This window comes from Ipomoea triloba, chromosome 7 (assembly GCF_003576645.1).
Source record: "Ipomoea triloba cultivar NCNSP0323 chromosome 7, ASM357664v1".
NCBI lineage: Eukaryota > Viridiplantae > Streptophyta > Magnoliopsida > Solanales > Convolvulaceae > Ipomoea > Ipomoea triloba.
Window position 1 is genome coordinate 25,757,859 of NC_044922.1, and position 14,271 is coordinate 25,772,129.

Consider the following 14,271-nt stretch of genomic DNA (forward strand, 5'->3'; position numbering starts at 1 on the left):
AAGGTGGACCTGGGTCCACAACATAATTTGCCGTGGCCAAGATTGTGGGTATAGAATGTAGTTTGGACTAGTGTTATAACTCATGCAAGACACAAGGTTGTAGCAAAAAGCTTTCCCTAAATACTAAAGGCTTCTACGACTATTGCAAGTGTAATAGGACATGGGGAGAAGGAATTTTGAGATATACGATTAAAGTGAGAGTTGTTGACAGGGATGGTAATGTACCATTCCTTTTATGAGACAGGGAGTGTAAATAGTTGATAGGCATGTCAGCTGTATAACTGAGAGACAAATATCCACAGGTAATGCACCATTACTTATTAATAAATGACTTTACTTGACAAGTCTAAAGCGTACTATTAACTATATCTAATTTATAATTTATAGGATAACCAACTACTCCCCAATGAGTTTTTATCCTTGTGTTCTATGACACTAATCTAGAAGATTGCCGTGAGAAAAGAACAGTTTGATAACCTTCATAGTGCATTCGTTGTTATGAAGATTATTAATGAACGCTCATTGGTTGATTCATACTGTCCTGAATTACTGAAAAACTTTGATATGATCCAACTTCTAAGTTGGAGTCCAATAACTGTTTTGAATCAAATGATGTTAAATTGAAATAATTTACCTTATATCATTTATCTCATCAACAGATTCTTGATTGTAATCTAACAAGGCACGAGCATAACATGTATCACGGAATGAATCATATTGGACTCCATTTGCCGATTTGAGTCTTCAAAACATATAGGCCCTTTAACTATATTCAGGAGGCATCTGCGGTAATACATTTCACCACTGTATTGTGGTACATAGAAAATCCATCAAATTGGAAATTCATTCTTTTTAAAATACCATTATTGTACATTTTTTTTCAAACAAATTCTGCAAGCATCTCACAATATGTTCACACCACTGCCTTTAAGGGCAAAGGGATATAATCTTTTTTTAGTGGTAACATTTAATTTCTTGTAGTCAATACACATATGCCACCCAATAGCTGTTCTAGTATAGATTAATTCATTTTTATGATTGGTTACCGCAGTAATCCCATATTTTGGTTGGTAGAACTTGAATTGGACTTATCCATTTACTGGCTAAAATGGGGTAAACAATACCAAAGTCAACCAATTTTATGACTTATGTACGTACAACCTCTTTAATGTTTGGATTTAACCTGCGTTGAGGTTGATAGACATGAGTTGCTCCTCTCCATGTAGGTTCCTTTGCATACAAAATGTCGAACTTATTCTTTATATATCACCTATTGTCCTACCAACTGCATTTTTATATGTTTATTTTAATACCTCAAGTAAACTTTTATTCTTATTCATGTGAAATGTTAGAAACAATTATTACATGATAAGTGTTAGTAGGACCTAATAATGCATATTTTAAAGAATGAGGAAGGGGTTTTAGTTCCAGACTTCAAACTTGAGTGAAATTTATGCTTCAATTGAGGGATGATGTTTTTCTTTGACTTGCTCTAAGCAGCTTGTAACTGCACCTCCTTCAACACTCCTAACTTTTATTAACCGATGATAGTGCAAATACATACTAGCTTAGTAGGAGCAATAATAAAGCAAATAAAAGCCCCCTCCCAATTCAAAGACAATAAATGCGCCTTATATAGAAGGAGTGCAATGACACATACCAACTGCTCGGCATGTCCTCCACGTGTCTCGTGAAGGTTTGACGGAAAGATGAAGTGAGCCAAGTGTTCTTATATGTTTGACTGTTGGATGGGATGTCTGATGTGATATGATTTCGCTCGGTGCCCACTAAGCGATCGATTATGAGATCGATCACGATCATGCCAGACTCCTCTTTTCATGTTTTCTCTTGTCCGAGTAGCATGATGTTCCAACAAGCCTCATAGTGGATGGGATTAGCTTATTGTAATAATAGTATGTCTATACAATAGGACAAAATTAGGAATCGAGAAAAGCACATTAATACATTCAGAATAGGGTTGATTATCGTATATTCTCTATCAACAGCTAAAACAATTTGTTAGTCAAAATTATCAACATAATTCACTTGCTAGTACCGTCAAACAATGTTATAATCTCATAACTACTTTCACCGTTGCAATCTGCCGGGTTGTAGGAGCCTAAAACCATTGTACAACAAAACCATGAACGTCGGATTTTGTCCGGGGACAGTCGAGAAGGAATCAGGGAAATAGCAACTTTCACCTTTCCCGCCAAAGGTTACCGATCATTACTACTTACTAGGCCTCTGTTCCCGCCATTTCCCATTCGTCCGGAACGCCTATTTACCTTCTCTCTCTGTGTCACACACACACACACACTCTCCAGTCTCCACAGCAACAGTATAATAATCAATGGCGTCCCGCCGGCCGAGCAATGGCAGATCTCCATTAGTGAATCAACAGCGGCAAATCACAGCTTTCTTTGCCAAGAAAACATCATCCACACCTTCCCCTTCTCCTTCACCGTCCAGTCTTCCCACTAAGCAAACCCAAACATTTAAGAATACTAGCCCAAACCCTAACCCTAGCCCCGCCACGGCGCCACCCCTCGGTTCCAAGTCGAATAAACCCCTCTTAGTCATCGGACCATCTCCAACCCCAGATTCTACTGAGACTTCATACGGACAAGAAGTCCTGAATAAGAGGATTAAGGTTTATTGGCCTTTGGATAAATGTTGGTATGAAGGGTGCGTAAAGTCTTTTGATAAGATTTCGGGTAAGCATTTGGTTCAGTATGACGATGAAGAGGAGGAGATGCTGAATCTTTCTCAGGAAAGGATTGAGTGGATTGAGACACCGGTGGTGACAAAGTTTCGTCGATTGCGGCGGCTTAAAGTGGTAGACGATGAGGAGGAAGAGGAGTTGGATGGTGGTATTGAGAGTGGTGGAGATGACTCTGAGGATGAAGATTGGGGAAATGATGCTAATGAAGAAGCAGAGGAGGATGAAGGTTGCCCAGCTGATATGGATTTAGAGGCTGAGGATGATGATATTGATGATAATGGATTAAGAAGAGGAAAATCTGGAATCAGCAAGAAGGCAGAATTGAGGAAGAGGAAATTTACTGAAGGGCTTAAGTTGGTTTCTACTGAGGCGAAAAAGATTAAAAGTGGTGGAAATAACAAAAGCACTCAAACGAAGGCACCTACTGCTATCACTGGAGTAAAGGTCATTGAGTCAGTGACAAATAATCTGGAGTGTAAGTGATACAGCCTATTATTTTTGGTTGATTTCGAGGTCTTTTTTACTTGACATGGATGTGTTATCCTTTTGAGTTCTTGAAGATCAGATGATATTTATGTGAAGTATGCTTAAAATATAGTGTATTAGAATTATAATTAGAATATTAGAATGTTTTCAAATTCCAAATCCTTTTCTTGACTAAGTGAGTTAGTGAATCTTCTATCCAAGTTAAAGCTCTTTCATTTGAACAATGGCCAAATGGATTAAATGCAATGTAGTTGCTGGTATGAAGACTGCTACTTCAATTGTCAATAACAAAAGATTTTAAATTCCTCAATCAAACTTTAGCTGGCAATGCTGGAAAATTAAGAATTATTCTGATTTATCACATTGCAGGTGTGAAGGCATCCAATGCTGATGATATTTTAATTGGCAATTCAGCAGAAAGATTTAGCATGCGTGAAATGGAGAAGTTGCGCTTCCTTGGGAAGTAAGTTCTGATTTCAATGTTTGAAGTTCATTTTCTTAGGTAGTCTAATATTTACAAACAGGGCCGTTCCAATAAAAATTGGGGCCCTGTGTCATATATTAAATTGGACCCTTTTTTGAGTAATTTCTATATATAAATAATAGTTGTTCAAAAATTTGTATCAAAATATAAATATTATATAAAAAATACATATAAAATTTTATTTAAAAAGTGACATGTGTCGTGCATATTTAGACGCAAAATCATCAATCAAACTTTTGATGTCATCATTGTGACAAACATCATCTAAACAACTATCAACGTTCACATTATTTTCATTGTCACAATGATACCTATCATCGTTGTGTACACTATCATTTAAATTTTTTCCAATATCACAATCATCTTGATCTTCTATATGAAGATTACATTGGAATCATCTTTTTGCTCATTTATTTGAGTTTGTTTTGTAATGAATTTTTCAAAAGCTCCTTTTTGAGATTGAGTTAGTTGCTCAATTCTTCTTTTCTTTTTACGCTTCTCAGACCTAGATGTATATTTTTTAGAAGACATAATTATAAAATCCTAAGGAAAAAAAAGAATTTATTTAGAAACTCTAAATAAATAATTAATCAAGAAACATATTCTTCAAAACAATAAACAAAAATTATGAAAAATACGTAATTTTTAATTACATGTTAAGAGAATTGAAGAACTTGAGACTTGAGAGTTTGTGTGATCAAGAAGAAATGAAGAATCAGATCTACGAAATTACCGAATTGTGAATTCAAGAATTGAAAAACTGTCACATTTAATCTAGCTAATTGATACCAGATGAGAACTGAATGAATTGTATTGAATGAAATGGTTCAAAGATATAGATTACAGAGATATATATAATGAGAGAATCTCAGGGAGATTAGAATAAGGAAATCACAGAAAGCCTAGAATAGAAAGTCATAATCTGACTCAAATACATAGAGTCCTAATATTGGATTTAATTTATATTGGGTTTTTAAAAGCAATTGTCAATTGGGCTCAATTCCATCTTGTCACAAATTGGTCCAATCTTCATACATTTAGCCTAAATTTTTATAAACTATATATACATATAATTTTTTTTTTAAAATATGGGCCCCCAAAAATTGGGGGTTCTGTGCAGTTGTACATGTTAGACATGCTCAGATACGGCCCTGTTTACAAATGGAAGTCTGTACCAACTGATAACATGACTGACCCTTGGACTAAGTGGATGGAGAAATGTGTCCTTGTTTTGCCAAACATTTCACATCATTGATGTGGTTCTAAATATATATTTTTTTATTGGTGTAGTAGATTTTAGTATTTAAAGCATATGGAATTCCTTATAGTTTATTATCTATTTGATATTTGATGCTGATTGATTGACATGCTGAAAAAGGGGCAGGAGGGATGCAAATAGAAGGCGCCCTGGAGATGTCAATTATGATTCAAGGACTCTTTACCTTCCTCCTGACTTTTTAAAGGGTCTAAGTGGTGGCCAGGTAAATTCATTATCTGGTTACTAGGTTAGAGGCTTAGAGGTTTTCAAATACCTCTTTCAAAATACCTAAAACATATGTTTGTGATTTCCAGAGACAATGGTGGGAATTTAAGTCAAAACACATGGACAAAGTTCTTTTTTTCAAGGTACTTGTTGGGAATACGGTTGATGCTCATTCACTTTGCCAATAAACTTGTATCTTTGTTAAATAAAATTGTAACCAAACTTGGGACTGTTGAATCAGATGGGAAAGTTTTATGAGCTTTTTGAAATGGATGCACATATTGGAGCCAAAGAATTAGACTTGCAGTACATGAAGGTAATTTGATTTCTCCACTCCACATGAAAAAGTAAAATAACATAACAAGCAAAAGAATGCGTAGACTGGTTATCATTCTTTCTTTCACACTTCTTTTACTGATGTCTTAATCCAAGTAATGATGGTCGGAGACTTAAACCTTTCTGATGTATGACTCTGTCCATTCTAAAAAGCTCATTATTTCCTGTCTTTGTAGGGAGAACAACCTCATTGTGGATTTCCAGAAAAAAACTTCTCAATGAATGCAGAGAAACTGGCTCGGAAGGTTGTACCCTAATTTAATACTGCAAAGGCTTATGCCTTTAGGGAGTGTTTGGCTCAAGGAATGTTTTTAGGTGACGTAACATTCTTGGGAATCTCACATAACCTAAGAATTTGGAGGAATGAGATTTCCTGAATGTAGCAAAAACTGAACTAAAAAACAAGTTCTCACTTTCCCATAATATGTTTTACATTCCTTTGAACATAACAAGAGCATATAACATTCCAATGTTCACATTACTAAGGTTATGTGATATAATTTGAACCAAACTCCCCCTTATGTTATTTTCCTATGGCCTTTGCATAACACATTGTCTTTTCAAAAATTGATCCTAAATATTTTTTGGCAGAGCAGGGTTACAGGGTTCTTGTCATTGAACAAACAGAGACACCTGAACAACTTGAGCTTCGTCGTAGGGAAAAGGGCTCTAAAGATAAGGTTGGTTCTGGTGGAACATTGCTATATTAAATTACTTTGGAAATAATTTTGAAGATTGACATAGTCATCTATCTTCATTAGGTCGTGAAACGTGAGATATGTGCAGTTATCACAAAAGGAACATTAACTGAAGGTGAAATGCTCACTGTAAGCCCTGATGCTTCATATCTTATTGCTGTGACTGAAAGCTGCCAAACATCTGCAAACCAGCTAGGGGAGCGGACTTATGGTGTCTGTGTGGTTGATGTTGCTACAAGCAAGGTTATTCTTGGACAGGTACAACACTGGCATTGATAATATTTTCAAAGTACAAAGTTTAGATGTTATTTTATCCTTGTTGCGTGAAGTTTCTTGATGTTATTGCTTAATCGTAGGCCATTTAATGTTGCTGTTTATAGGTGAGTGCTAATTTCATCTAAAGATGCAGTGTATGGAATGAAAAAGAAATATACTTCATACAAAAAATTGCATTTTTAGTCCCTGAATTATGGGTCACTATTTAAACCGATTCCCATTTGTCAAGTCAAAAATATTACCCTGGTTGATTCCAAAGGTTGCCAAATTAGTCCTTCCACTAAGAAAATAGTTACTTTGAATAAAACAATTGTCAACTCCTCAAACATGAAGGACATTTTGGTAAAACAATGTGGCATTACACAAATGTGGTGTGTGACAGTATATGGATTCCATATACCATTATTTTCATATGAATGCACAAAATAAATGCAGGCTCTCACTGTAAAATGAATAATATGGGGATGGTCCGATGATGTAAAATGATTAGTCTTAATAAAATATTTTATTTAGCTAGAACATAATCGTTGTAAATTTGATATAATGTAAAATTTTGTTAGTTTGATATGACCAAATCTGTTTTTCTTTCCCAGTTTGCAGATGATTCAGATTGCAGTTCCCTCTGTAGTCTGTTATATGAGTTTAGACCAGTGGAAATAATAAAGCCTGCCAAGTTGCTTAGCCATGAAACAGAGCGAGTACTGCATAGACATACAAGAAATCCACTAGTGAATGAATTGGTTCCCCTCTCTGAATTTTGGGATGCTGAGAAAACCATATCTGAAGTTAAGAATATGTATCAACGTCTTAATAATACACCAATTCCATATTCTCGAAATGAAGCAGATTTGCATCCCAGCGAGTCCATTGATAACGATGCTGAATTGAGAAATTTACCAAATGTGCTGTCTGAGCTTGTTAATGCGGGTGAGAATGGAATGTATGCCCTTTCAGCTCTTGGAGGAACTCTATTTTATTTGAAGCAAGCTTTTCTAGATGTGAGCCTACTCAAGTTTGCAGAGTTTGAGTTACTCCCATTTTCCCAATTTGGCATGATTGCTCAAAAACCATATATGGTTCTTGATGCTGCTGCACTTGAGAACCTTGAGATATTTGAGAATAGCAAAAACTGTGGTTCTTCAGGGTATATATGGCTTTTTCTATTTTTCATTTTGTTATTTTTGTTGCAAGTGCTGTGGTGATTTTCTTAAGCCTTGCCCTTGTAGGACTTTGTACGCTCAGATGAACCATTGTGTGACAGCATTTGGAAAAAGGCTACTTAGAACATGGCTTGCAAGACCTTTATATCATCTGGAGGCAATTAAAGAACGCCAGGATGCAGTAGCAGGACTAAAGGTACACACTTTACTTTCAAAAGTTGTTTCAAATTCCTTTATATATTAATACAACCGAATGGGATAGTATCTGGCCTGTTTTTTTTTTTTTTTTTTGGTCTTACAAGAAGAAACTTGTGGTTGATATCAGTTGGGACTAAAAGAGTTTTCACTTTTGGAAGATTTGATACACTCCTAATCTGCTTTGAACTTCCCTTTTCATAGGGAGTTAATTTACCTGGTGTACTTGAGTTTAGAAAAGAGTTATCAAGACTTCCTGACATGGAAAGGGTGCTTGCACAAATTTTTGCTAGCAGGTGAAAATAGACAGTGGTATTGAATACAATGACATCTATTAATTGACTTTTAATCATCTCTGATAGATTTCTCCTTAATGCGTGCTGAATTCAGTGAAGCTAATGGGAGAAATGCAAATAAAGTGGTACTATATGAGGATGCTGCAAAGAAACAGCTACAACAGTTTATATCAGCTTTGAGAGGGTGTGAAATAATGGTGAATGCATGCTTTTCACTTGGCGCGACTTTAGACAACACAGATTCAAAGCTGTTACATGATCTTCTAACACCTGGTATGACTGGATTAAATATCTGTAAAGATGATGTACTATTTGTTGGTATCATGCATCTTAATAATGTTTGCAGGAAAAGGACTTCCAGATGTTAAATTAGTTATAAAGAAGTTTAAAGATGCTTTTGATTGGGTGGAAGCAAATAGTTCAGGTCGTATTATCCCTTGTGAAGGGGTTGATGAGGAGTATGATGCTGCATGCGGTTCCCTTAGGAAGGTTGAACTTAGTCTGGCAAAGCACTTGAAGGAACAACAAAAGCTGTTTGGAGATACATCGGTAAAACATACATATGAATTCTTTCATATACATTCGTTGGATCTTCTTTATTCCTATCTAATAATTTTCTTTGTGTTTCTTTTTTCCTTTTATGGATATTTTATGTTTACTTTTGTATGTAGATTAAGTATGTCACAGTTGGAAAGGATGCATACCTCTTGGAAGTGCCAGAAAGTTTGTGTGAGCGCGTTCCTCAGGAGTACGAATTGCAAGCATCCAAAAAGGTCTGTCTTATATGTCAGAAATACACTCCAATTGATACTGGATTTTTTTAAGGATGGAAAACCCAGTCCAAGATTTCAAAAGTTTTGAATCTAAACCTACATCAATTACATATGCTGTCTTGATAGTACGAAGTATTTAGTTGTGGAAGTAATGACTTTCAAATTTTTAGAGATCTGGACGGTTTTCTTTTACTTCTTGATTGTTAGTTCACGTCTCCTGAGTTATACACAAAGACCATGCAAAAGAAAGTGGGGTGCTGGAATGTGGGATATTTGTTTCTTGGCGAAGCAAGATGCATCAAAACAAGTATTATTTTAAAAGTGCATGGTTCTAATCATGAATACAATGAATCAAGGAAGCTAAAATCCCAATTATCTTTACTAAGTAATGTTTACAAAGCCCGTAAATTATGGGGTGTAAAGATAGGTAAGTTACTTTTCATAAACCAGTGCTATTCAATCTTTTATTTTTTATTTTTATTTTGTTAACATACTAACAATGATTTAAACTAACTGGTAAAAGAAAGGAAAGTATGAGACCCTTAAGGGCAGTAGAATCAATCATCCATTTCTCAGTTCATTTTTATTCATGAAAACTAGTTGATATCACATAAATAAATTATCTCCATGCTTGTTAACAGCATCATTACAGATAAATATAATGTTGTTTCCAGATATTTAACCAGCATGCAGTTTAAAGAGATAATGTGAAGATATTTTCCTTTGGGGAAAGTTTTGCTCCTTTGTTTACTATGTTGCTTATTCCTAAGTTGTCTTGAAGTGCTACGTGGAACATACACTCTTAACACTGTCAACGTCTATACTCAGGGTTATTTCCGGTATTGGAATCCAGTTATAAGGAAGTTAATGGGAGAGCTTTCTCAGGCTGAAACTGAGAAAGAGTCCAAGTTGAAAAGTATTTTACAAAGGCTTATTGGGCGTTTTTGTGAGCATCATAGTATATGGAGAGAACTAATTTCTACTATTGCAGGTAACATTGCCTTTTCTAATAGTAGCGTTTGCCCATCTCTTTTTGGGTTTATTGTGCTCATCACTGCTTATATTAAGAAAATATTTGCCCAAAATTACACTTGCTTTTAGGCCATGTGGCTTTCCACTGCTTTTCGCTGTATTTAACTTAATCAATAATTTAGTAATATTTATAATAATTTGGTGCTTACATGATAACCCTGTATCTACTTCCCTTTTCTTTTTCTGCTGGGAAGGTGAATGTATGGCCAACATAATCTGACTTCTACACTAATATTACTTCCCTCTTTTCTAAAAAGTACATTTACTTGACATTTGTTTTCATTTAATCTCCTGGTAAAATGTACTAATTGATAGGGAATTCATACTTGCTTTCTTCTTCCCTTGTTTTCCTTCGCCAATTGAAAGCTGAAAGTGCAATTGGGTGCTTGGTTAGAGCACCACTGTGTGACCTTATCCAGTTCATATAAATTTTATTTCTATTTTGTCTTCTTCTAATACTAGTTTGACCAGTTCCATTTGAAGTAATAACTGTAAAAGACCATTGTTGGTGTGTTTCTTTTTCAGAACTGGATGTTTTGATCAGTTTATCCATTGCTAGTGATTACTATGAAGGGCCAACATGTCGGCCACATATAAGGGAATTGCCCTCTCAGGACAATGTTCCATGCCTTGTTGCTAAAAGCTTAGGACATCCTATTCTTAGAACTGATTCTCTGGATAAAGGAGCATTTGTCTCCAATGATGTTACACTTGGTGGTGCTGGACATTCGAGTTTTATCCTGCTAACTGGTCCTAATATGGGAGGAAAATCTACTCTTTTGCGCCAAGTTTGCTTAGCTGTGATTTTGGCACAGGTGATTAAAAATTGGTGCTGTGTTTTTGTTTGCTCTGTTTTATGTTAATGACTTAGCTCATGATTCTGTGCAGGTTGGAGCTGACGTACCAGCAGCATCTTTTGACCTGTCCCCTGTGGACAGGATCTTTGTTCGAATGGGTGCTAAAGATCATATTATGGCTGGCCAAAGTACTTTCTTGACAGAACTCTTAGAAACTGCATCTATGCTGGTGAGATATCATTCTTTGTGTGTGCAATTACATTATTTTTCTTGACTGCCATTCTTTGCTTCTTAGACACGCATATATTGACTACTAGGTGGATGCATCAAATGAAATCACTGATTGAGATGGGAAATGTTTTTGAAATCAACTAATTGGTATTTTGTTTGAATATGGTGTAAAATGAATAGCCTACGAATTCTCCAAAGCCCATATATTGTTCGTTTCCTCTGATTCAGGAATACTTCTCTTAATGAGAAGACTTATGCCTATTGAGCACTGTGACAAAGGGAGGAAACATTCTTAAGCTTCATTCTTGCATGTTCCTAAACCTGTTGTGTGATGCTGCATTGATATTTAATTTCACTCTTGTTTCGTAATATCGACCTAATTCTGATGGTAAATACAGTCGTCTGCAACCCGAAATTCACTTGTTGCACTGGATGAACTTGGCCGAGGAACATCAACTTCCGATGGACAAGCAATAGCGTAATGCGTTTTTCTTTGCTAGCATGCATACTTTTGATGTTCGATCAGTTCTGTCTGACAGTCTGAGGTTCTCATTTTTTCTTTCTTTGGCAGTGAGTCAGTTCTTGAACATTTTGTTCACAGGGTGCAATGTAGAGGAATGTTTTCTACTCATTATCATCGATTGGCCATTGACTATCAGGAAGATCCTCAGGTGCGGTCATTCATCCTTTTTCCCTAATAATTGAGATTAAGCTTTCCTCAAATTTGGTCTCTGAGGAAAAGAGATTGATACTTGTCATTTTTCGGAACATTAATATGCTAAGCAGATTCTTGGTTTCTTTCAATTTCATCATTCACCCGGGTTATTTTTGAATTCTCAGAAAATATGTTCATCTTCTCTTGGTTTATAGGTCTCGCTGTGTCATATGGCATGCCACGTTGGTGAAGGATTAGGAGGTTTGGAGGAAGTTACGTTTCTCTATAAGTTGACATTAGGCGCATGCCCCAGAAGTTATGGTGTGAATGTTGCGCGCCTGGCTGGTGAGTTAATAATACACAGCATTGTTATTGTTTGCTTGGAGAGGGGTAGTCAAGGGATTTGGGTTAGTCTTAGGCTAAACTAAACGATCTTCTCCAAAATTTATCATCTCTTTGCTTTCTCGAACCACATCATTGTAGGACTTCCTGATAATTTACTCGAAAAGGCTGCTGCGAAGTCTCGAGAATTTGAAGGGGTATATGGCGGCAACAACAAAGGATCGAGAGGAAATTCGAGTAAGAATTGGGATGAAAAGGCGATAGAAGTCATCCTGAGCTTGATGCATGTTGCCGATTACAATGAACCTTACGGGAGTAAGGCTTTTGAATTATTGAATGATTTACAATATAGAGCAAAGGTGCTCTTGGAATAAACTGGAAAAAAGGGCAGTGTACAGTTTTTTTGCATCCCCCATTGTATAATTTTGAAATTCCAATGTCCGTCCATTGTTTTATGTGGAATCGGTTGAGAATTGCAATGGGTACCTTTGCTCAAATCCTCTACTGATTGGGTCTGTTTTTACCAATAACCTCTAAAGAAACATCAACCCACAGGTTAATCCATGGATTATGGTCTACACATCTGTGTAGAGTGTAGACCATAAATAAAAAGTACATTTTTAATATAATAAAAATACATTATTTGTGTACGTAAAGTACATTATTTGAGTGCTTAAAATACATTATTTTATATATACTACCAAATAATGTATATTCAGTACACAAATAATATAATTTTAGTATATTAAAAATTTACTTTATATTCATGATCTACACAACTATGTGAATTATAGCCCGCACAATAATTTGCCTAAGCCCTCTATGCCCCTAGTTTACCCAAAAGAAGAAGAGAAATTCTTACATAAGAACATCTCAGGGTCATAGAATATATGTAGTTTGTCTATCTGTTATTATTATTATTATGAAAAATGCTATTTTAGTGATCGACACTATATGTTAATCCAACTTGTGGTAACATTGAAAAGAAAAAAAAAACGTTATTTTATAGAGTGCATTGTATTAAAGAATTTTGAGTTAAGTTTAATTTTGTAGGTGTGACTTGAATTAAATTTAGTTTAGTTTTATAATAGGAGGTATAAAATGCATATAAAGTATTAAAGTATGTTTATTCGCAAAAATACTATTCCAATTGAAGTCTATCAACTAAATAGGCTGCTAATGTTTTCAATGATAGAGGTGGCCACAATTTGGTGTCAATTTTGATAAACTGAAATCTTTTGAGAAGGTTTTCTGTAATTCTAGAGCAGGCGGTTTCAGTTTGAACCGCCTGCTCTAACGGGTGGTTTTTTTTTTTTTTTTTTTTTTTTTTTTTTTTTAATAATCTAAATTCAACAATTTTTTTTTTTTTGGAATTTGTTAATTCTACCAGTAATTTTTATTGGACATTGCGAGTATATTAGACTGTTAGAAAACAATACATTTTTTTTCAAAGTAGAGTACTTTGAAATATTATTTATCAAAATAATTTTAAAATTTGTTTTTCAAAGTCATGTACTTTTTATCTCATCATGGCTTCTTTTTTGTTCTCCTCCTCCTCCTCTTCTTCTTCTTAATCTCGATCGTTGTACATTTCCCCCCCTCTTTTGGCTAATTCCAACTTAACTTGAACTATACAATCTTTTAAACCCCTTCTAACTTAATTATCTTTGGCCCTTGGCCATGGCTCCATCAGTACCAAATTTGTTCAATTTTTATTTTTCACTATACATTCAAGAATCAAGAGCATTCATAGTTTTGATATTTAAAATTCTAAAGTACATGTTTTTAGCATTTAAAATATACAATAAGATTCAATGTTGTTATATATCTTAATTCCGTTTGCATTCTTTGTACTTGTGAAGGAAGTCGTACATCATGTTAAAATTATTGTACTTTAGCTTTTTCATGCCAAAAATATCTTTACACCTTTAAATATTCTGTTAGTTAGTTATTAGATACTAAATAAGTCAATACCTTATTGTCTAGTATCACCCGGTTGCACTCATATATGGAAGGGGTGGGTCAGTAATACTCTAAAAAGTACTAAATAAATTTACCTAATTGTATTTACCTCAGTACATTACTTGACAAAATAATTTATTTAATTAATATTGTATTAAACCAAATATATTTTATTATATATTTGGAGTATCATTTACATGTTTACTTAGACAACATATCTTTATTAGATATACATATAGATAAAATATATTTGTAATAAAAAATAATAATTAACTTCTTAATATAAACCTAAATATTAAGTTAATAATTAATGATACTTTTTGAAAACAATCCCGAAGAG

At 34.7% G+C, this 14,271-nt stretch overlaps 1 protein-coding gene across 1 annotated transcript; it reads left to right on the top strand.

The window, feature by feature from the left end:
* The first annotated feature begins 2,117 nt into the window (after positions 1 to 2,117).
* Positions 2,118 to 12,466, top strand: LOC116025544 (DNA mismatch repair protein MSH6). The gene is made up of 21 exons (XM_031266800.1): positions 2,118 to 3,200; positions 3,581 to 3,674; positions 5,074 to 5,176; positions 5,268 to 5,321; positions 5,420 to 5,494; positions 5,691 to 5,759; positions 6,111 to 6,194; positions 6,276 to 6,470; positions 7,082 to 7,632; positions 7,715 to 7,844; positions 8,048 to 8,139; positions 8,234 to 8,412; positions 8,486 to 8,688; positions 8,811 to 8,912; positions 9,741 to 9,903; positions 10,470 to 10,759; positions 10,833 to 10,970; positions 11,371 to 11,450; positions 11,544 to 11,643; positions 11,843 to 11,972; positions 12,111 to 12,466. The coding sequence occupies exons 1-21, from the start codon at positions 2,354 to 2,356 to the stop codon at positions 12,341 to 12,343; spliced, it is 3,912 nt and encodes a 1,303-aa protein (XP_031122660.1). The 5' UTR covers positions 2,118 to 2,353; the 3' UTR covers positions 12,344 to 12,466.
* Positions 12,467 to 14,271: the final 1,805 nt, after the last annotated feature.

Bases quoted from the DNA above. Each gene is read 5' to 3' on its own strand.
- LOC116025544 (XM_031266800.1), top strand. From the start codon at position 2,354: ATGGCGTCCCGCCGGCCGAGCAATGGCAGATCTCCATTAGTGAATCAA. The intron at 8,140-8,233 runs GTGAAAATAGAC...TGCTGAATTCAG, and splicing joins GCACAAATTTTTGCTAGCAG to TGAAGCTAATGGGAGAAATG. The intron at 11,973-12,110 runs GTGAGTTAATAA...ACATCATTGTAG, and splicing joins GAATGTTGCGCGCCTGGCTG to GACTTCCTGATAATTTACTC.